Source organism: Schistocerca nitens, chromosome 1, assembly GCF_023898315.1.
Source record: "Schistocerca nitens isolate TAMUIC-IGC-003100 chromosome 1, iqSchNite1.1, whole genome shotgun sequence".
Taxonomy (NCBI): domain Eukaryota; kingdom Metazoa; phylum Arthropoda; class Insecta; order Orthoptera; family Acrididae; genus Schistocerca; species Schistocerca nitens.
In genome coordinates, this window is record NC_064614.1 from 1176922320 (window position 1) to 1176944081 (window position 21762).

General features: G+C 39.1%; 1 protein-coding gene across 1 annotated transcript in view; it reads left to right on the plus strand.

Annotated features, from left to right (window-relative positions):
• The first annotated feature begins 5266 nt into the window (after nt 1-5266).
• Nucleotides 5267-21762, plus strand: part of LOC126200303 (protein HID1) — an 87241-nt gene continuing 70745 nt past the window's right edge. The window contains exons 1-5 of the mRNA XM_049936697.1: nt 5267-5401; nt 5643-5856; nt 16354-16511; nt 19694-19747; nt 19830-19998. Coding sequence (XP_049792654.1) covers nt 5336-5401; nt 5643-5856; nt 16354-16511; nt 19694-19747; nt 19830-19998 — 661 coding nt within the window. The 5' untranslated portion in view covers nt 5267-5335. The remainder of the gene's footprint in view (nt 5402-5642; nt 5857-16353; nt 16512-19693; nt 19748-19829; nt 19999-21762) is intronic.

Below are 21762 nucleotides of genomic sequence, written 5' to 3' on the forward strand. Positions count from 1 at the left end.
GAATGAAGGAATACTAATATCTAGTTTTCTCTGCATTACAACTCCTTCATCTGCGACCAATCTAGCAAACTGCAGACTCACAAATTAAAAAAAGAAGAAAAGCAGAACAACTGTCTTTGAGAGAAACGAAAAATTGAAAACCGACACTGATATCCCATCCTGTCTCCTTCCATTCCATTGAAAACATGTGTTAATGCTGCCATCTGAAAAGAGCACTTTAAATGTTTTGTCGTTCCATAGTGCAAGTTCGAACTTTATTTTTTATGAACCAGATGGTAGTACAACACACCAATAATTTTTTATGACTTACTTCTTCCTTTTCTCGAATAGTGGCTTGAGATTTACTGTTTCGAAACAACAAGGCAATGTTCCTGATGATATTAAGATTCTGGGAAAATGTGACAGAGTTTTAAGCTCGATTCACACTACACATCAATGGAATGGAACACAACGTCAGGTGACGTCACCATCATAACGCCCCTTCGACTAGAAGGCCATGGCTTAGTATAGTACCTAAAGGTAAAAGTGAGGTTATGAGATACTGTCCATAATACAAGAAGTCAGAATATTTTATCACATGTAAGGAACAACCAATGATAAATTTAATTAATGGTCAAAGCAAAATTCAAGACTTATGTTCTTGAACAGTTTTATATATTTAACTACTGAGAAGTGAAACAACATTTCAAAAGATCAACATTTATTTACTAGTGACAATTTATACATACAAACACATCAAACAATATTTATAAGGGAATAAAATAGAGCCTGTTAACCGTATCCATTTTTAAGTAACAAATAACGTCATAAACAACTGTATTTTTCTTCTTTGTAGCAATCAAGATCATCGACTATGGTTGACTTCTTGTCTCTGGTTTTTGCAACTTTCGGTAACAGTGTGAGAAATTCCTTGCAAAGAGAAGCAGGTCTCGGCTAGGACTACTGCAGCGCTTCAAAAAACCTCAAGTTCTTACATAATATCTTTTTCTGTGTTCTGTGTTAGTTAATAAACTTTTAATGTTCATGGTACCCAAGTGTTTACATTTTGTGTGCTATTTTGGCTGATTTACTTGAACAGACAAACGTAATTATTTTGGGTGGTTTTCCTTAGCTGTGCCTACATTGGTCACCCCAGCATGATAAGCCTACAGAGACCAGAAGAAGCAGTATGAACACTCAAGAGTGACCAAAGAATTTTTTCAAGCTATAAAAATTCAAGACTCAGCAGGCACAGAGGGTCTGTCAGTGTTGCATTTTGTCATGAGACTGTCACCCTTCTGGCCTCACAACCCAAGTCTCCGGTTTGCACAGGCAGAAGGAAGTTTTCATTATGCAGGAGTAACTACTGATTCAACCAGATTTGCTATAGTGGCTAGTCAACTCGACCTCCATTACGCAACTTATGTGATAATCACAATTACAGCACAACATACACAAATTTTTTATGACAAACGTGATTCACTAAGTGCCCACATAACAAGAAGAATGTGTGTGTCAGCTTGTAAGGCAGGAAGACACTGGAGGCAGGAAGCTGTCACAGTAGCTGAAACAACTACACAGTGTAGTCGATACGGGAAGTGTACCTGGCATCTTGCTACATGCAGTTTGGAGTGGCCGTATTCTGGACCAAGTTAAAGCTGTAATAGCGTCTAATCAAACAGAAATGCCATTAGATAACGTGACAGATCTGGCTGATAAGATTAAAGATCCAGCGATGTCACCATCAATCAATGCAGTAGCAGCGCCATGCAACATTCCTTCATCATCAGCAGAGACTCGTGCACATTATGATTGTCTGTCAGATAAAGTCGACGCTCTGGCTAAACAGATACGTAAACTACTATGTCGTCTCAGCTCCAGCAACCACAGAGGATACTGTCACAGAAGATTGCATAGTTATTCCATGATGAAATCTTTGGTCCTCAGTGGCGCAGAGCAGTCCCCTATGTTATGCTGGTCTCACCAAAAGTTTGGAAATCAGGCACTCAAGTGCATCTCACCTTACACCTACACAAACTGCAGTGGCAAAAAAATGGTTCAAATGGCTCTGAGCACTATGGGACTTAACTGCTGAGGTCATCAGTCCCCTAGAACTTAGAACTACTTAAAACTAACTAACCTAAGGACATCACATACATCCATGCCCGAGGCAGGATTCGAACTTGCGACTGTAGCGGTCGTTCGGTTCCAGACTGTAGCGCTTAGAACCGCTCGGCCAATCCGGCCGGCCTGCAGTGGCAGTCAGACACAAATGCATCCTATTGCTGTGTGGTGGCTCAATGTCTTTACATTAGTGATCGGAAGACTAGACACAATTTTTTTATGCTGGTTCAGATTTGTGCATTTATCCTCAGATTCACCTATACTTACTGACCCCCAACTACATTCTGCCATTCTTTTGCAAACAACTCATTGATAGCCATGGATGGTATGGAATATACCAAGCTGGATCTGGGGCTGTGATGCGCCTTCATTTGGAATTTCCTAGTTGCTGCTGTCACTGAGTCAATAACTGGAGTCATTTCCCTGGTGTGTTATCACTTTCTGCCTGATGTGGCAAAAACGGGGCTTACTGACAGCATGACTAGACTTTCAGCTGCTGGATTCCAATGCAGTGCAGTGACACACAGCACCAAGCTCATTCATGCAGTAGCAAGCAATACGCTGAGTTGCTTGACCAGTTTCCAGCCATAACGTGACTACCAGCAAAGGGAGGTACATCACAACACCATGCATTACACGAAAAGGACTGGTGGCCCAACACTTTCAAGCCACTCTAGGCGTTTAGCTCCTGAATGCATCACTATCAGAAGGGCAGAATTTGACTCAATGTTCAGGGAAGGTATTATTAGTTCTTCCAGCAGTTTTTAGTACTCATCTTTCCATCTAATATCCAAGAAGTGTGGCACATGGCGCCCATGTAGTGAGTATCGTGCACTTAATCCAAGAACAAAATCCTACAGTTACCCAGCAGTTCCTGTTAAGAGAATACAACTGTGCTCTCTGTTGTGCAACTGTGTTTAGCGTACTGGATTTCATGAAGGCCTTTACACGAATTCCATTGGCAGACAAAGACGTTACAAAGACAGCCATAATCACTCCATCCAGCTTGCTTGAGAGTCTTTGTATGACACTTAGTTTGCAGAACACTGCTCAGTCTTGGCAGACGTTCATTGATTCTGTGTTGCAAGGATTGTCATTCTGTTTTGTTTGCCTAGATGACATCCTCGTCTTTTCAGCCACAGCAGATCAGTGCCAGCAACACTTGGTGGTGTGGTGTTAAATACTGTCTTTTGGCAAACCACAGATTATCATCTTAGGCCGTCAAATTTTGTCATCAGAAATATTGCTACTACCTGAGATAGTAGAAGCCACCATGAAGCTCTCATGGCCAGAAACCAACAAAGAACAACACCATTCCTTGTAAACGCTGAAGTTTTATCAGCATCATCCACCACCATTGATCCGAGTTGCAATAACTGCTGACTGCAGCACTTATTGAACCCAAGACTAAGGAGATTTCAACGATCCACTGGACCAATGTAGTGAGTTCTGCTTTTGAGGTAGCAAAGCGAAGCATAGAAAATACTGCACTCCTGTCACACCACACATTGGATGCACCTCTCGTGATGGTAGTTGATGCTAGCCGGACAGCTATCAGTGCAGTGTTGTTGCAGCAAATCAATGGCATCCACATATCTTCTGCTCCACAAGCTCTCTCCTTCACAATAAAAATGGACTGCTTATCGTGAGCTTCTCACTGTTTATGGATCAAATATTTTCGGCTACAGTTGGAAACCAGAGCGTTCACAATATTTATGCAACACAAGCCACTTGTCTACATCTTTAGACAGAACAACAACAACAAGCATTCACTGCGACAATACAGACCTATGGAATTCACTGTGCCCAGTTCAACACTGACTTTCGCCACATTTCTGGCGTTAACAACTTGGTTACTGGCTGACTGTCATGAGTGGAACAAATGTTACAGTACTGATTTTTTCCAACATTCATAGGCACTAGAATCTGATTAGTAACTCCAGAAACTACAGAATGATGCATTATCTACCCGTCAGTTACAGCTCGTCGACATTCCTGGTTCAGGTGTGAAGGCTTATTGTGGAATTTCAACTGGAAGGTCGCACTCTTTTCAGCAACTCACATTCCACACATGTGCTTTTGACAGCCTCCACAACCTATGCCACTCTGGCATTGGACCATCAACTCGTCTGGTTTCAAAATGTTTTATCTGGCCTAGTATGCAAAATTATTGTCATAAGTAAGCTTGGACATGTCTTCAATGTCAGTGCAGTAAGATATTCTGTCATGTGCATGAGCCAGTTGGAGATTTTCCAGACACTATAACGCTTCACACACATGCATGTCGATATAGTAGATGCCAACTCTGTTCTGCTATTGTAAAATTTAAATAATTTTTCATTTTTCAGATATCTGACTTCGGTTGCCGAAGAACACATAATGGAAAAAATCCAAGTTGGCATGGAACATTTGCAATGTGCTAATAAAAAACAAAGCAGAATAATAAAATAAAGACTAAGAAGAGGCAGAAGCACAAAATCAACTTCTGTAACAAAAAGTGAGCACGATGAAAAATAGGGCAACTTCCGATGATAGCAGACGACGATACCATTTCCCACCAACGTCAAAACTTTTTTCTGGGTAGCCTAACTTTTATGTAGCGATCCTTCCCGTCCCTTTTCGTTGACGGCCTGTGCCAATGCCGCCATTTGAAGTACATTGTGGAATATTTTGATTGTGAAATGTTTTTACGTTCCGCTTAGTCCCGTAAAGTTCTTAATTTACGTTATGTGAAGAAAAACTACAAGAATTTACAGATTCTGCCTAACGTCAACGGACTGCAGACTTTTTACAAGCCTCTCCAGTGTTGCTAGACTGGCTCAATGGAGAAATCGTGGAAACTATCATTTCAGTAACGATGATGACCTTGGACTGTTTCATAGGTTTAGGGAATGTACGAATTCTTAATGTAATGAAATTGCAAGTTCGAAAAAATGCAGGCAATAGTAAATAATTTAAAGTCAGGAAGCTATGTACAGGACTTTAGCCACGCTTCATTCAAGTAACATTGGCGTTGTGGAACCCAAGGTGGTGGAACCTTCGCTATGTACTCGCACGGCCGCCTCTATTACAGGCGGCCGTGGTACTCGTGTTCTGGTTAAACAGTAATAATCCTTGGTTTAATCCTCTGTAGGTGGGGGGAGCGCACAAAGACTAAAAAAAAGGAAAGGAAGTTGACACAAGTATACGTCAGATGTAAATACTATAAACAGTGCTAGAACACAGTACAAGTATGGGGAACACGGATACAAAACTTAATTTTCGCAAAGCTGTTGTACAACTTACCTCCAAAACACAGGTAAAGATCAAGTTACCAATAATGACATGTTGAGCGTCGTCTGCAAGTTTGTGTCAGAAACAACAATTCGTTTGTAAATATATATGTGGCAAGAAGGTGTACACTTCGTAAAAGTAGTTATCAGGAGTATTTTCGAAACATATGTTTTCGAAGTCATTATTTCTTCAAAAAAAATGAAAAGAAAAATTAACAAACGTGTGTCAAAACGAAAGTTTGTTTTTATATTTGATGCTTCTTCCAGCCAATTGACGCAGGAGATGACAGTTTCTGGGATCAGTTTTGGTCGGAAAATGTGACAAACGTGCAGGATGTGTTTACATTAGTTCCTGCACCAGAAATTCGAGCTTTGCGCGAAGAAGCGCCGTCGAATTTGGCGACACTATGTTACAAAGCGGTTGAGAAATTGGTTAAAGCCGTGGATAACAGCTGTCGTACACAGCATGAACAGCAAACTGGTAAAGTAAATACTCCTATTATTTACCCTAACATATTAAAATTCTGATGAAAAGAAAATGTGAATGAGAGCTGTAAACTGTAAATAAAGTAAATGAAACTCCCAAATTAAGTCATTTCTTTGAGGTACTCTGTTCTCAACACTTTATACAAAAAGGCAGTTTTATTACTAGTGGTACATTCATTGTAGCTTACGATTGTAGGGTAAAAAAAATTGTGTGTAATGAAGAAAAATACCTTACCTTAGTCTACTAATAAAACAGCTATTTTGTGTGTATATCCAACTATTATCTTCTTAAATGATGTCAACAGTCTGTTATCATAATTTTGTAAAATATATGACAAAGCTAGGTCTGCTTAATCCTCAGTTACCACTGAATATTAATAAGTTATAGGAAGATTAGGAAGAAATTTGGAAAGGAATGCTAATCATGGTAGCAGTGTTTACATATTTGGAAAGGTGTAGAATCAGTTGATTTTACTTTATTATCAGAAAAGAATAAATTTATCTTTTCTGTAGATAAAGAAATGGGGCTTTGTTAACACTAATATTTCTGCCCTCTAAATGTGGTGGGTCACTTATGTAGTTTGCCCAGTTTGTTCACCCAATTCTAAGTTATATTGGAAGCAGTTGATTGTGTTTCACAGAATGTAGATTGTCTACTGTTTGTCTTGCAACAGGCTAACTGTTAACTGAAGTGTTAGATACTGCTTCACCAACTCTCAACTAATCTGTCATCTTCCGACCTAACCTTGATGTCAGGTTACATTACAGGCTTTTCTGTTACCACAGCCTACATCCCAAAATCTAACACAGATAAAAAAAAAAAAAATTGTGAGTGTTCTCTCTGAATGTGTACGTATGATGTAACATTGTGGCATGTAATCTGAGAAACTGACATTTAGTATCAATAAGTTCAGTGGACCCAACTGATTTGTAGCCTTTAGTTTCTCAACACTCACATCAGATTGCTTTCTCTTGCAATGACAGACACAATCAAGAGAATCTTTCGCACAAAACCAGAGTGCTCATCAACCTGGTGGCTTGTGTTAACACCAGTGTTCCATGCATCACAATAACAGGGTGACGGCGAGTCAGATATGGTTGACAGAAGAAGGCGGCTGTGTTGTCAGTTTGCCATTACTCATGTGAGCAGTCTGACTCTGGCAGCTGAAGCGTGTACAAATTTCCACAAACTTCTGTAATGCATGCTGTTGTGTTATTATGGAAACTTATCCCTTTTTGCTAGCTTCAAACATTATATTGTATAAATTAAACATGCTGCAGAGAGAAACAACAAAAAGTAGTGTGACATTTAGGTTACCATTCCCAGTTGTTGTCTGCAACTAACTGTAGTAACTATCACCAGCAGTAGCAGAACAATATGGCAATGGTGGACAGAACAGATGGCATCACTACGCTTGATCTCTGATCAGTTATTGGTATAGTAGCATGTCATGTTAACAACTAGCTGCCAATCAGTGTTCTTCTGACCAGTGGATAGGCATCAACGTGTAGTAGGTGGTGCAACCTTAACTGCGAACTAGTTTCACTAGAAAGACATATAAAGAATTATAAAAATGTGAAAGTGACAGTGAATGACATTCAGATAAGCTGAAGCAGTATTTCAGAGCTGTCAAACAAACCCTGTGATGTAGTACAGAGTTTAACGAAACAATAGAACTAAAGGCAGAGGTTCATGCTGGAATGTTTCATTTGGTTAGGCCATGGTTGATGCCCTGCACAATGCTCACCTAATCCTATCTTACTTTGTTTTATATATGTATGTACTATTTGTGTAATGCATCTGACCTGTTTGGTACCATTGTACTGAATGGGCTATGTAAGAATAAATAAATGAAAGAAATGTCTCAATTTTAAAAAACAACATGCTTAAAGTGTTCACTGTCTGTAGCGTTAGAACTGTCATAAGCCCATGCACAGAATCCTAATTTACTTTGGTCACATCTTAAGAACATTAGTGATTCAAATATTTGTGGGAATTTTAGTGTTTGAATAAATAACAGTAAAGTACAAGCATACTTCTTAAAAGTGTCATGGTATTTTAACACTGCCACACAGCTGGAAACCTGAGAGTTTTCCTTCACCGTGGTATCAGTTTGAAGAGAACCAAAACATGTAATTTTACTGAGCAATAGCAAATGGGCTATGTTTGATACAAGTGTTGGATTTGACCAGTGACATAGGAAAATTGTGACAAATGTCATAAACAGTATGAAGATGTGATATTATTGATCTTTTTCAAAGAGGCTAAGCTGCAGATCAGTCTGTCGCCACAATCAGGTTTTCTTTAATATCAGATTTGTTGTCTTCACCAACTCAAAACCAAACTGTCACCTTCCAAGTTAACCTAGACTTCGAGCAAAGATCCAGATCAATCTGTCACCATAAGATTTTTTTTAATACCAAAATTTTTGGCTTCACCAATTAACAACAAAACTGTGAATATATGCACTGAAAGGTGACATGACAGGTATCATTAACATTATGCCACTGGCCAAAGCTGGACGATTCATATCCAACATTCCTCCTGATCCAGCAAGTGTACCCAGAATCATTAGTCAGGAAATATCAGAACTACTCTGCTGTTCACCAGTATTTTCCTTGCAACTGAAAATACTGCATTGCTATGAGTTCTAAGAGCTTCACATAGCATTGCTCCTCCCATTCATAAGTAATGGCAATAGCAAAATAATTACATACAAGTCTCAAAATATAATCTTTCAGTTAAGTACTTTGTAGTTACGGTACCTAATATGGGGCTGTGATTAAAAAACCATTTTTCAATATTTCTTTGTTTTATTTTGTAAGAAATTGTGCTTTGTTCCTCCATTTCACCCACTTCCCTCAAAATTTATGAAAGTTCCCCCTCCCATCCTACTCTCCAGCTTGGATATAAGTAGTAATCTGGCATAGAGAGATTGGAGAAGTTCAGTTTTATGCAAAGGACTAGCTCTCATCAAAGTACATGAGACATGATACTAGAGAATTCTTTGCTGTGCCAGTAAATCTAGTGATATAGAGCATTATTAGTCATGAAGAGAATTCTCTGTAGTCAGTTCATCCCATAATCCAACAAAGGCCTCATATTATCCAACTTCAAATAAATAAAAAATGGTTTACAGTATCAGACTTAACTAAAAAGCTCAGTTCTATCTGCATTGCACTTAGAACTATTTCTCAGTGTTGATACAAAGTTGAGATTTTTATCATGCTATGCATACTTTCTCTCATTAATGCTCCTATGGCATAATCTCCTGGTGCAGTGAAGCAAAGGTCAAGCTAATCTGTACCTTCATGTAACAGAAACTTTTTGTTGAATGTAAATATGTTAGGGACTAAAGGTAACAGCTCACTGAATAATAGAGCTGCTGGGTCATAAAGTGGCACGTAAACAAGATGAGAACTTTCCTGGGTTTTGTGCAGCACCATTTTCCAAATTATACAGGTAGTTACCATACATGTGGTTACAGTGTTGGGCACTCTTTAACGTCCTTTTTCTGCCGGATGTACTTGCCAGACAAAATTTTGTGACAGGCAGTTTTTTATCGCTTGCATGTGAGGAGTCACGCTGTGAAGCCAGAGAGTGCAAATTTCGCTTCACCCTGTATAATGTCACTCAGTAGGGCAAGCAAGTACTGCCCCCCCCCCCCCCCCCCCCCTCTCTCTCTCTCTCTCTCTCTCTCTCTCTCTGTCTGTCTGTCTGTCTGTCTGTCTGTGGCGGGAAGTGGAGGCAGGGGGAGTTGTATGTGACACATGAGTATTGTGAGATCAAAGTATGTATTCCAAGGACATCTCGTATTTTTGTAATTCAGAAAGCAATTATTGGGGTGAAGTATCCAGTTAACACTGATTGTTAAGCACATTGTACTCCAGTGGCATCACTGGCCTATCCTGTCATATCAGAGACAGTTCCACATGTGAAAGCATTACTCTTATACATCTTCTGTAACTTTTCCACAGCATTTTATTTCATCATGACCACCAAGCATTTGTCCACCCATATAAATGTCTACCTCCAAAATGTGGCCATGAACAGAGTTGATCATACTGTGGCAGAACACGCTGCTGAGTACAAAATGCTTTATTTCAATGGCTGCTTCACAACCTGTGCAATCTGGATACTTCTCCCAAACACAAGATCTTTCTACAGTATATTTTCCATATTTGCAGTTGGATTGCCATGATAAGGATCATTCAATTGAGGAGCAACATTCTGTGATCATTAGGGAAACAAGAATGAACAACTGATATTCTTTCTTCTTGACAAATTCCATTTTTTTGGAAATTCAGTATTTCCAAACATGATATTTACCACAAATAGGCTTTCTTAATTATTTGTGCTGGCACCAAATTAAAAAAAAAATTAAAGCCAAGTCCTTTGATAACACAAAAACTCAATAACCATCAGCTAAACAATTATTAAACTGTAATGAGTCAAATCAGTGAAATAATTGCAGTAAATATTGTGAAAAGAGGTGCTAACAGTAATTCAGTTATTGATATATACACTCCTGGAAATGGAAAAAAGAACGCATTGACACCGGTGTGTCAGACCCACCATACTTGCTCCGGACACTGCGAGAGGGCTGTACAAGCAATGATCACACGCACGGCACAGCGGACACACCTGGAACCGTGGTGTTGGCCGTCGAATGGCGCTAGCTGCGCAGCATTTGTGCACCGCCGCCGTCAGTGTCAGCCAGTTTGCCGTGGCATACGGAGCTCCATCGCAGTCTTTAAGACTGCTAGCATGCCGCGACAGCGTGGACGTGAACCGTATGTGCAGTTGACGGACTTTGAGCGAAGGCGTATAGTGGGCATGCGGGAGGCCGGGTGGACGTACCGCCGAATTGCTCAACACGTGGGGCGTGAGGTCTCCACAGTACATCGATGTTGTCGCCAGTGGTCGGCGGAAGGTGCACGTGCCCGTCGACCTGGGACCGGACCGCAGCGACGCACGGATGCACACCAAGACCGTAGGATCCTACGCAGTGCCATAGGGGACCGCACCGCCACTTCCCAGCAAATTAGGGACACTGTTGCTCCTGGGGTATCGGCGAGGACCATTCGCAACCATCTCCATGAAGCTGGGCTACGGTCCCGCACACCGTTAGGCCGTCTTCCGCTCACGCCCCAACATCGTGCAGCCCGCCTCCAGTGGTGTCGCGACAGGCGTGAATGGAGGGACGAATGGAGACGTGTCGTCTTCAGCGATGAGAGTCGCTTCTGCCTTGGTGCCAATGATGGTCGTATGCGTGTTTGGCGCCGTGCAGGTGAGCGCCACAATCAGGACTGCATACGACCGAGGCACACAGGGCCAACACCCGGCATCATGGTGTGGGGAGCGATCTCCTACACTGGCCGTACACCACTGGTGATCGTCGAGGGGACACTGAATAGTGCACGGTACATCCAAACCGTCATCGAACCCATCGTTCTACCATTCCTAGACCGGCAAGGGAACTTGCTGTTCCAACAGGACAATGCACGTCCGCATGTATCCCGTGCCACCCAACGTGCTCTAGAAGGTGTAAGTCAACTACCCTGGCCAGCAAGATCTCCGGATCTGTCCCCCATTGAGCATGTTTGGAACTGGATGAAGCGTCGTCTCACGCGGTCTGCACGTCCAGCACGAACGCTGGTCCAACTGAGGCGCCAGGTGGAAATGGCATGGCAAGCCGTTTCACAGGACTACATCCAGCATCTCTACGATCGTCTCCATGGGAGAATAGCAGCCTGCATTGCTGCGAAAGGTGGATACACACTGTACTAGTGCCGACATTGTGCATGCTCTGTTGCCTGTGTCTATGTGCCTGTGGTTCTGTCAGTGTGATCATGTGATGTATCTGACCCCAGGAATGTGTCAATAAAGTTTCCCCTTCCTGGGACAATGAATTCACGGTGTTCTTATTTCAATTTCCAGGAGTGTAGATGATGCACTTCAGTTTCTTTATATTGCTGTAGGAGACTTGCTAGTTTTATATTCAGTGAAATTTCATCTGTCTTTGTGGAATGTGTTTCAGCTGCATTTACTATTCTCTTTACTATGTACTGAGAAGGTATTTGACATTGCCACTACATTTTTCAGGTGTAAGCATTTTTCAGAAATAGTGATCCATCTAAATTCTCTGACACTCGCAAGAAGGCAAGTACTAATGGTTAAGAGATTGATTTGCTTTCTGGAGCAGCAGAGTTAAAAATTTCTAGATAAATGTATTATTTTCCATGGTCACTTGAGATGAACACTGAGATGATTTCCATGAATAGACTTTGGCCAATTTATGTTCTCCATTTGCTTCAAGTAAGCCAGTGCTGCATTTGTAATTATTTTCATGTTCTGTTGAACCTTTCCTTTTACTTGTAGTGAAACCAAGGATGACACAAAATTAAAAAAGTAATACAGCCTATAGTCGAAGGCATTAATTCAGTTTGTTGGGATAAGAAGAGTTCGAATACAGAAAAAAACTGAGGGGCCTAATGTCATAGGGGTCTGTCCCATAAGCTTCTAAATCTGAGATAGGGAAAAAAAAGGTTCTAGAAACAGTTTTTGCCAGATGTTGTATTGCTATACTATTTTTAGTTCTACATGTCATCCACAATTTCAAATAGCTAGAAAATATGAGAAATTGGAAAATACATCTAACGTCCTAATCTGAATCTGAAAATAAAACCAATCACTTTATTCTCTGCTACCATTAGTGTGGTATATAAGCAGAATGTCTCTTCAGAAGACCTTATGGGTTCTGAACTTTGTTACATGAATACCAACATTGTCGACACACACAAAGCTGTATGAGATAAAAGATTTTTTTATTAGCTGACTTTACAATGTCAGTACTTGCTATTAATCCAAACAGTAATCTAAATCTTCTGTATTTTTAACCCCCTTAGAATCATTTGAGTTTCAGCCGCATTAAGCTTTGCCTCATGATGACGTTTTAAAGCCAGGGATATTTCTTAGTTTTCTGAAGTGCTCCACTCATTGTTTCCTTTGCGTGTTTATACACAAGCAATTTAAATGAAATACTGAATTCTGTATGAAAGGGTTTAGAATATATGCTGTTGTGTTGGACAAAATCTCTTGTCACATTAATTTTGATATATTCAATACATATCAGCCTTCTTGGCAATTTTGTTTATATCATATACACCTTAGCAATATCACTGTGAGAACAATGCTATTTTGGGAATGTGGTCCCTGATAGATTCCAGCAAAATTGTAGTAGTTTTGTTATGTATCTATTTGCATACTTACCTCCCTGATAAAATTGAGTTGATGCGTAGTTTCCTCATTCTGAAATGCTAGGTTCTCCCCTCCCTCCCTCCCTCCCTCCCTCTCTCCCCCCCCCCTCTCTCTCTCTCTCTCTCTCTCTCTCTCTCTCTCTCTCTCTCTCTCTCTCTCTCTCTCTCTCTTCTAGGCTTCTTTTGTATGGTACTGAATGATGACAAAAATGTTGCTTTATGTTTGTGTCTAATAAAAACACTACATGATTCAGAGTCACTCATCTTGAAACTTTTCTCAAGGAACTAAATATGTAGTACAGAGATCATAATACATTTCCAAAGTCGAAAGATTGAAATACATAAAAGCTTAACTGCTTCCCACATCATCTCCACCTTGGAATTTCTCTGGAGTGACGATAAGCTGAACTGATGAAGTGATTTGCCTTTCATGTATAAAGAAAAAAATGCATCTAACAACACTGTCTTTCCAATTACAGAACTTCAGTGTGTCACTATTATCCCAGGAGTCAGAAATATGTTCAGTTGTGTATCAGTTCATCTCCAGTTTTAAGGTGAGGAAAGATGCAATTTGTGTGACAGATGACTCTAGGAATATACTACAGTCCTCTATATATCACTCAAATAGGGATCGTGAGGATAAGATTGGAGTAATTACATTCAAACAATAATTCTACCTGGATTGGGTACAATGGGACATACCCTCTGCCATGCATCTTGTGATTGTTTGTCGAGTACAGATTTATACGCAGGCAGTTTTACAATGATAATTAATTGCTCTGTTGCACACTGGTTCAGCATTTATGGTACTGGAGATAGTGCTGATTGTTAGTGGGCTCTTTATGTACTGAGGTTTCGATGGAGTCATAAGAGGTGGAGGTCCATAATCAGGGAAGTAGCACTTTGGACTGAGGAGAACCAAGTGGATTGTGGATCACACAGGACAGAAGGTGTTGAGGCTGTGGTGGAATGGGTCTAGGTTATGAAGATATGGGGTACGGTAACCTGGGTAGACAGGAAGGTTTTCTCTAGATGGCCCATAAATAGATTGGTATGGGAGGGTTCCATGTGTGTACCAATGGAGTGCAGTGCATGTGTTTGTATGTCATCTATTGAAAGGAGAAGTAGATGTTTGTAAGGATGTAGTTTGTCAAGTGTGTATGGAAGATGTGTTGGGTGTGACATCTGTAGGACCTTGGTAGTGGTTGTGTATGATGGCAGAAAGGCTATGGGCATGGAGGATGTTGGTTATAGTTTGGTAGCATCAGCTGTGATGAGTAGGGATACATGTAATGGGGTAGTGATGGTAGAGATAGGATGAAGTAAGTGGTCTGTGTCTTTGATGAAGGGAAGCTAGGCTGCAGGCAAAGGTTTTGAGGTACTGGTCAACAAGACCTGAGATTCATAACTGTGTGAGCTCACTAACCAGTTACAATATGGCATTCAGGATTGTCAGATGCCTGGCTTTTGGGAAACATACAGAAAATGGCCGTAGTAGGGAGTAGTTGTAGTCCAGAAGGAGATGGATTTAGGGGAGGGGCTGCTCTGCACATTAACTTAAATTTCGCCCCCACTCCATGCCAGTCATACATGGGACACCTCCCCCTGGCATTAGGTCTGTCAGTTGTCTGAGGATCCTCAAGTTTCAAAACTGAGTGCCCTGTGGAACAGATAAATTCATGTCCTTATCCAGTGATACTGATTTAGATATTTTTCCCAATAGCTTTTGGTGAATGCTAAACTATTTCTTTCAGCAAGACAGTGATCGATTCCTTCTGTTGATTTTGACCAACTAAGTAAGTGTCTGAACTCAGTGAATGTATATCTTTTTACTGCAGATCTCAGGAGGAGACATTTTTGGATCAGAATTTTAGCTTTTGAAGAAGATAATGCTGAGTAAGAAGATTTTGCTCAAGTAGGGATTGATCAGAACTGACATGACAGCAACTGGTTTGGAAATGTTGCCAAGTTTACCTAAGAATTTCTCCAGTGTCCCTCTTCCATTTATGAAAATGTGTCAAATTTCACAGCTGACATGATCACTGAAGCAATGCAGCTTAATAAAATGAGTTACTACATGTGAGACCAAAATAAAAGAAAAATCAGTTTTCAGCATTGTCTGATATGCGCAGTCCTTTGTTAAACAAAAGAAAGAGGAAGAAAAATAGATCAAAAGGTGACACTTTTTGTGGAGTGAATATTTATTCCATAACTATGATGATAATTATCCTCAAAGCTCTGGAATTCAGTGGTGATTTGTATTTCAGGACATTGAAATTTAAAATAAAATGGTCTTAAGAAAACATGTTGTAATACAAAACTAATGATATGGTGGACCTTATTGTCTTGTATCATTTCCTTAACATGAATGGCATTAAATGTCTGAAAAGCATCTGCCATATGCTTTACTACATTGTTTAACTTTTTGGAAAACTGTCTGTCTTCACCATATGTTTTTCGTAACGTATGTTTAGATGTTACTTTTGTCTTTGTTTACTTTTTTTCAGCAACATTTTGAACTTGTTTTATAATGATGTTTGTTATCTCTGCCACAGTTATCATTGTGTTACTATGCCCTTATTGATAGTTTTTATTTTTTGCTTCCGTATTGCCACTTATTTAAGATTTATGTATTATACAGGGTGATCAGAAACAGTCTGAAAAGCTTGTGTGTTGCAGGGTAAATTGGGCTGAGAAATAATTATTAGGAAAAAAATTCGATAGGTTGAAGCATTTCAAAGTTAATTAGCATTGAACTTAGCCAATCAGGCCATTGCACACACAAATTTAAGTGGCCCGCCAGATGCAATTAGTGTCAGTTGTCTTCATAGCGTACATGATAGCGCACGAAACTGCTCAGCCTTTGGTTTGGGTTCGGTCCTTACCACCATCCCGTGTCCAATTTTTTTATCACTCTGTTATTTAGTTTTTGGGAACCAAATGAAAAACATGTTTGGCAACATTCTCTCTGGCACGCCATCTGAAATTGCATCCACAATGGCCCGACTGGCTAACTTCAATGCTAATTAACTCGGAAACAACACAACATGTTGATTTTTTTTGCTTAACAGTTATTTCTCAGCACAACGTATCCTGCAACACCATTACAAGCTTTTTAGACTGTTTCTGAGCATCCTGCATAAATGTGATGTATATCCCTTTCAGTTCATAAATGTTATCTTAAAAGTTATGAAAATAATCACACAAATGTTATATTAAATTTTGATTGCAGTTCTCAATTGTGTCCGTCTCCTGACACGTGTACTGCCTTATATATTTGAAGACCCTGACTGGCGTGGATTTTTTTGGTCTAGTTTGCCTGGGCAGGCTCAAGGGGAAGAGGAAGACCAGGCTATGCCACTGGCGCAGTCCTTAATAAGTGCGATCTGTGTAAGTAAATTTAGCATCTCTTGGTGTAGAGAATAATGTCTTATCATGAAAAATATTGATATATATTTTCAGCATCCCAGATTCTTCCTGCCTGGGTCAAATACTTGTATTCAACACCAATTGTAGGCACCCACTCAAGTCATCCTACTCTTAATTCCATCACAGGCATATCCTATCCTGTCAGAAGCAGGGCCACCTGTAAAACCAATCACATCGTATACCAAGAATCTTTATAAGGGCATGACAACAAGCAAATAAAAAGTAAATCAATTGCTGCTGTCAAACTGTGGCCTTGAACAATGTTGGCCAGACAGTGCCCTACCCCTCTATACCAGTTTCTCCGAACTACATAGATGGAAGTTTTTCTTACAATTCATCCTTCTACTACCAGTTCTCCTGTTCTCAGTCTCTGCTAGCTTGTATTCTACACTCACCCCCGTCCCTGTTCTCATGCCTCGTTCGTTCTCTGTTCTGTCCCCCCCCCCCCCCCCCCCCCACCACCACCACCATTTCAACCCATTCCTTTACTTCACTGTGTCTGTGTGCAGTTTCCCTTGATTGTGCCAGAGTGGGCTCATTGGTGCCATGTTCTTAAGTTTGACCTTGCTGTCTCTCCCTTCTAACTCCCCACCATCTTTGCTGCTCCTTGCTCCTCTCACCCATTCCACCAGAAATAACCACTCACTTTTGCCAGTCTGCAATGCCAATACAATGTAGCTGTGCATTTGTGTGCCTTACTTGTTAGCTCTGCAGAAAGCAGTTGTCTGAAGCCTAACAACGATTTGAGCGTTTTTTATGTGCCTGTCAACTGATCAGTGCCTCTACTATATGGTTCAGAAAGGAAAAGAAACAATAAATACTATATGTAGTTGTTTACACTACTGTCTTGCACTCAGGTCTATTGATGAGTCATATAATAATTATTTATAGATATGCTCCAATTGGATTAATTGATTAACAGGGGCTAAAAACTATGTGAAACATAGAAGATGTGAGATTGTCACTGCTCTTAATACTTTCACTATGCTAAAATTGGAAATAATAGATTGAAGTAGATGTTGGGCTTTTGTCACTTTTTCATGTGTGCATCAATCAACAAGAATGAGCAAAAGTAAAGTAAGGAGTTGATTTGTTTGTTCCTCTTCAATCCAGTTAGCCTGAAGTATAACAGCTTAATTTTAGTCTTATGAGACTCCTTTAGATAAACAGTACATACATCTGTCAACTGACAGTTTGTTGATTTATAACTTTTAATAATAATTCTGCATGCTTTGTATTGGTGTATTGAATCCATGGAAAATGTAGTATTTTTTCCTTCAAGTGATTCTTTACCTTTATTATATCATCCTTGATGAATTGAAATGGTGTTGCCACAGATATAAAGTTTTGACTTTACATATTGTGCCAAAATTAGGCCATACATGCTCTGAAAGATCTGTGTTGTCTGACATTGATATTATCCTTTCATTATATACATTGAGTACAATGAATGCTTTAGAGAACAGTGTTATTTATAGTCATGATACAAATGATAATGTGAAATCCAAGTGCAACTTGTAACTTATTTTTCCTGCAAATCATTGAAAATATGTCCTCATATCATGAATAAAGCAAGTACAACAGCAGTTTATGACCATGCACTGACAATTTTAAAATATTTGTAATGTGATCCAGGACACTGGTTGTGTAATCTGATATTAGGAACTATACACAACCACCATTTCTCTCTTTACTGGCCTTACTTGATGTAAAAAGATTCTTTCCAATCATTTTCCATGAATGTTTAATGAGCTCAACCATAGATGCAGATGTTACTGATAACCAAGAATAGATTAATAATTAATTGCAAGACCATCATATTAGAATCATTCAAACAAGTTAAAGACTGAAACTTAATATGAAATAGCAGTCTGAAAGTTTTGTTTGTGCTTTGCTTGCAAGTTGCTCGATGTAATTATAGAAAGCAAATAATTGAAGCACAACATTCACTGCTGAGGGGAAAAAAAAACAAAAAAACTCTTGGGAAAACAAAAGATTAAAAAATTCTGACAAAGAAAATTTTTCTAGTGATAATTTGGAAGCTCTGGAATGTAGATAGATTGAATCATAGGTTGAGTACTGTGGTACTTGCACTTAACAACAGTAATCTTCTAGCCTACTTTTGTATTTTACTGAGTGACGACAAAACTGTTGCTTTATGTATGTGTCTAATAAACAATATATATTCAAAGTCAGTCATGCTGAAACTTTTTTCAAGAAACTTAGATGTGAAGAACAGAGATTATAATACGTTTCCAAAGTAGAAAGATTGAAATATGCAAAAAACTTAACTGTTTCCCCCATCATCCCCCTCTTGGAATATCTCCGGAGGTATGACAAGCTGAACTGATAAAGTGATTTGCCTTCCATATATAATGAATAAAATGATTCTAACAACACATCCTAGGAGTCAGAGTCATATTCAGTCATGTATCAGTTTATCTCCAATTTTGAAGTGAGATAAGATGCAATTTGTCTGACAGATGTAAGGACTGTTTTACTACGATAATTAGATGCCAGGTTGCACTGTGGTTTGGAGTCCACTTTAAATTATAGGTACCCTCCCCCCTCCCCCACCCTTTCCTGGGTAAGTCAGTTCAAAGGTCAGAGGAATGAAATGGCAATCTGCCCCTAATGTGATCATTTGTAGTAAAGCACTATAGTGTTAAAATCAAACTTCAACTAATTCCTTCTGTTGGTGTCTGGGATACCCACAGTGAAAATATTTGATGGAGTAGTTCGTATTCATTCTTAATGGATGTGAATAGGCTGAAGGTCAATATTTACTCTTTCAGTGTTTTAACAGCTAGTGTGCATTATTAGAGACAAGTGAGGAAATGCCAAAGTTAAGATCATGTGAAATCTCTCTCTATCTTTAACTTGTCTGTCGTATAGAATTATTGCGACATCAACTGGTTGCAGATGTCTCGAAAATTCCGTGATTCAGAGCAGTTAGGATCTCAATTTAGAGGCTGTCTGTTTTCAACTTGATTCAGAGAATTTGCATCTAAAATATAGAGCTTAAATTCACTACCACTTAGGTATTCTGTAACATGACTTGCACACCTTTCTGTTTTCACACAGTTACTCTAATATTGCTTTTTTATTCTTTCTTCATGTGCCTATATCAATTATTGTTTCAGGATCTGCTGTTTTGCCCTGATTTTACTGTGGCCTCCAATAGGAAGTCGGGTCCGGTATGTAGTTGCAAGTAGTTTGTCATATTTTACAGGTAGTATCAGGAGTTGATTTCCTGTCTTAACATTTTGATCATTGCAGGACAAAGCTGAGGACTTACAGGCAATTGATAGTTGTGAATATATATGGGAAGCAGGTGTAGGTTTTGCTCAGTCACCTCCACATCATCCTCATTTAGAAGCGAACAGGACTGAACTACTGAAACTGCTTTTAACTTGCTTCAGTGAAACGATGTACCAGCCACCAGTTGGTAAGTATTGTGTATAAATGATAGCTCTGTACTGTGCATAATGTTTGCAATTGTTTGTGTTGTAGTTAAAGGAAAAATTCTTGAGGGTTTACTATAAACAACATGCTATTCCATGGTATCAGAAATATGTTTCATTTTTACATAAGCTCTCTGTAATTTGTTTTGTTGTAGAATAGTTGGTATTCCATGAATACATAACTCTTAAATTAAACATGAACAAATTCTAGTTTTAAAAGAAATTGAATAACTTAGCTGTGCTTATGGAAAAACTGTTTTTGATGAAACTAATTGTAATGGAAACCTTTGATATGAATGTGGGTACTAATGATGATTATAAAGAGAATATTGATAAACATGAAGGACCTGATAACTGGGCTGTATGAATGTGGAATGTCTCTATGGTATTTTGTTCATATGAAGATATTATTAGTGGTGGGTACAAATGTGTGGCATTGCCACAAGAACAACAAATGAACAAAAGGCAGTGTATACAGAATAATGCAAAAGGAGCAAGCCTGACAGCAGTTGCACTAAGTAAACCAGTTGGTTAACTTGTGTTGCCATGCAAGAATGCTAAAGCGTAATGGGACAAATTACATATGTGATCTGAATACACAAGCATAGAACATTTAGATATGTTAATTGAACCAGAATATTTTGGCACACATGTTGCCAAGCTGCAAAAGGTATTTGTACATCTAAATGATGAATTAATTAAACATGGTGAGAAAATATTAAATTGTCAAATCTGATCCAAACAGGGAAATGAATTTGATAATTTTAAAGTTATCTGGGACATAAGGCGATGCTTCTAATACATGAAAAAGGAAACAAAATAATAGTCAAGACTTTGGGCCCTGAGCCATAGCACATGAAGCTCTACCACAAGGCCTAACTGTTTTTACCGTATTTTAATGTACTACAACTCTTAAATTGTTTTTGTTATTGTAATGACGTTGCCCTTATTGAAAATCCTGAACTTTCTAGTTTGAAGCTATGTATAATACTTAGTTCTTTTAATTAATATTTGCTTTCAATTATAGCATTGTTTTTGAAAAGAGGAAACATTGGTCAAGGATATATGCACTTAATGCTCAGAAGGAAAACTGCATTATTTTAAACAAGAATTTTAATAATTATTTATACTGCTTGATTTAATACACTCACCTCCTTTGGCTTTATTTTAAGATGCAGTTTTGATCTTTGTATGATAAATTTTGAAAAACAGTAGTTTGCACAATGCCACTTTGCATTCACTACACTCATAGCTTGTGCCTTTGAGCCACACTTTCCCAGTAAGCTTTTTGCCTCTCAGAAAACACACTACACATTGTTTTTGCCTCTGTTTCTTGACTATTTCTGTCTCAGTCTTTTCCAGAAAATGGTTTTCAGTTGATAGTCTGGAGAGTGGACAGATAATTGTCATAAACTGTGATGTTGTGAGGCATGTTCCAGTTACCTTGTACAATATACTTGAATTTATCATCACCATTAGTATTATGTGGAATGACAACTTTCTCCACCACTTCACAGTTCGATGCTCAAAAGCCCCGTATGATAGTCGTTGGTCTGATAAGTCAATGCCCAACTTGTTTTTATTATAGTCCACCACACAGGCTGGTTTTGACTTCTCTCTGCCTCTCTTATCAATATACATCACAATCTCAGCAGTGTGCCTTGTACTTATCATGTGCACATTTCCTTTGTTCTTCCAACAGAATGCCAAGATATTTCCTTTATGCCTAAAACTTAGTTCACCTCGCT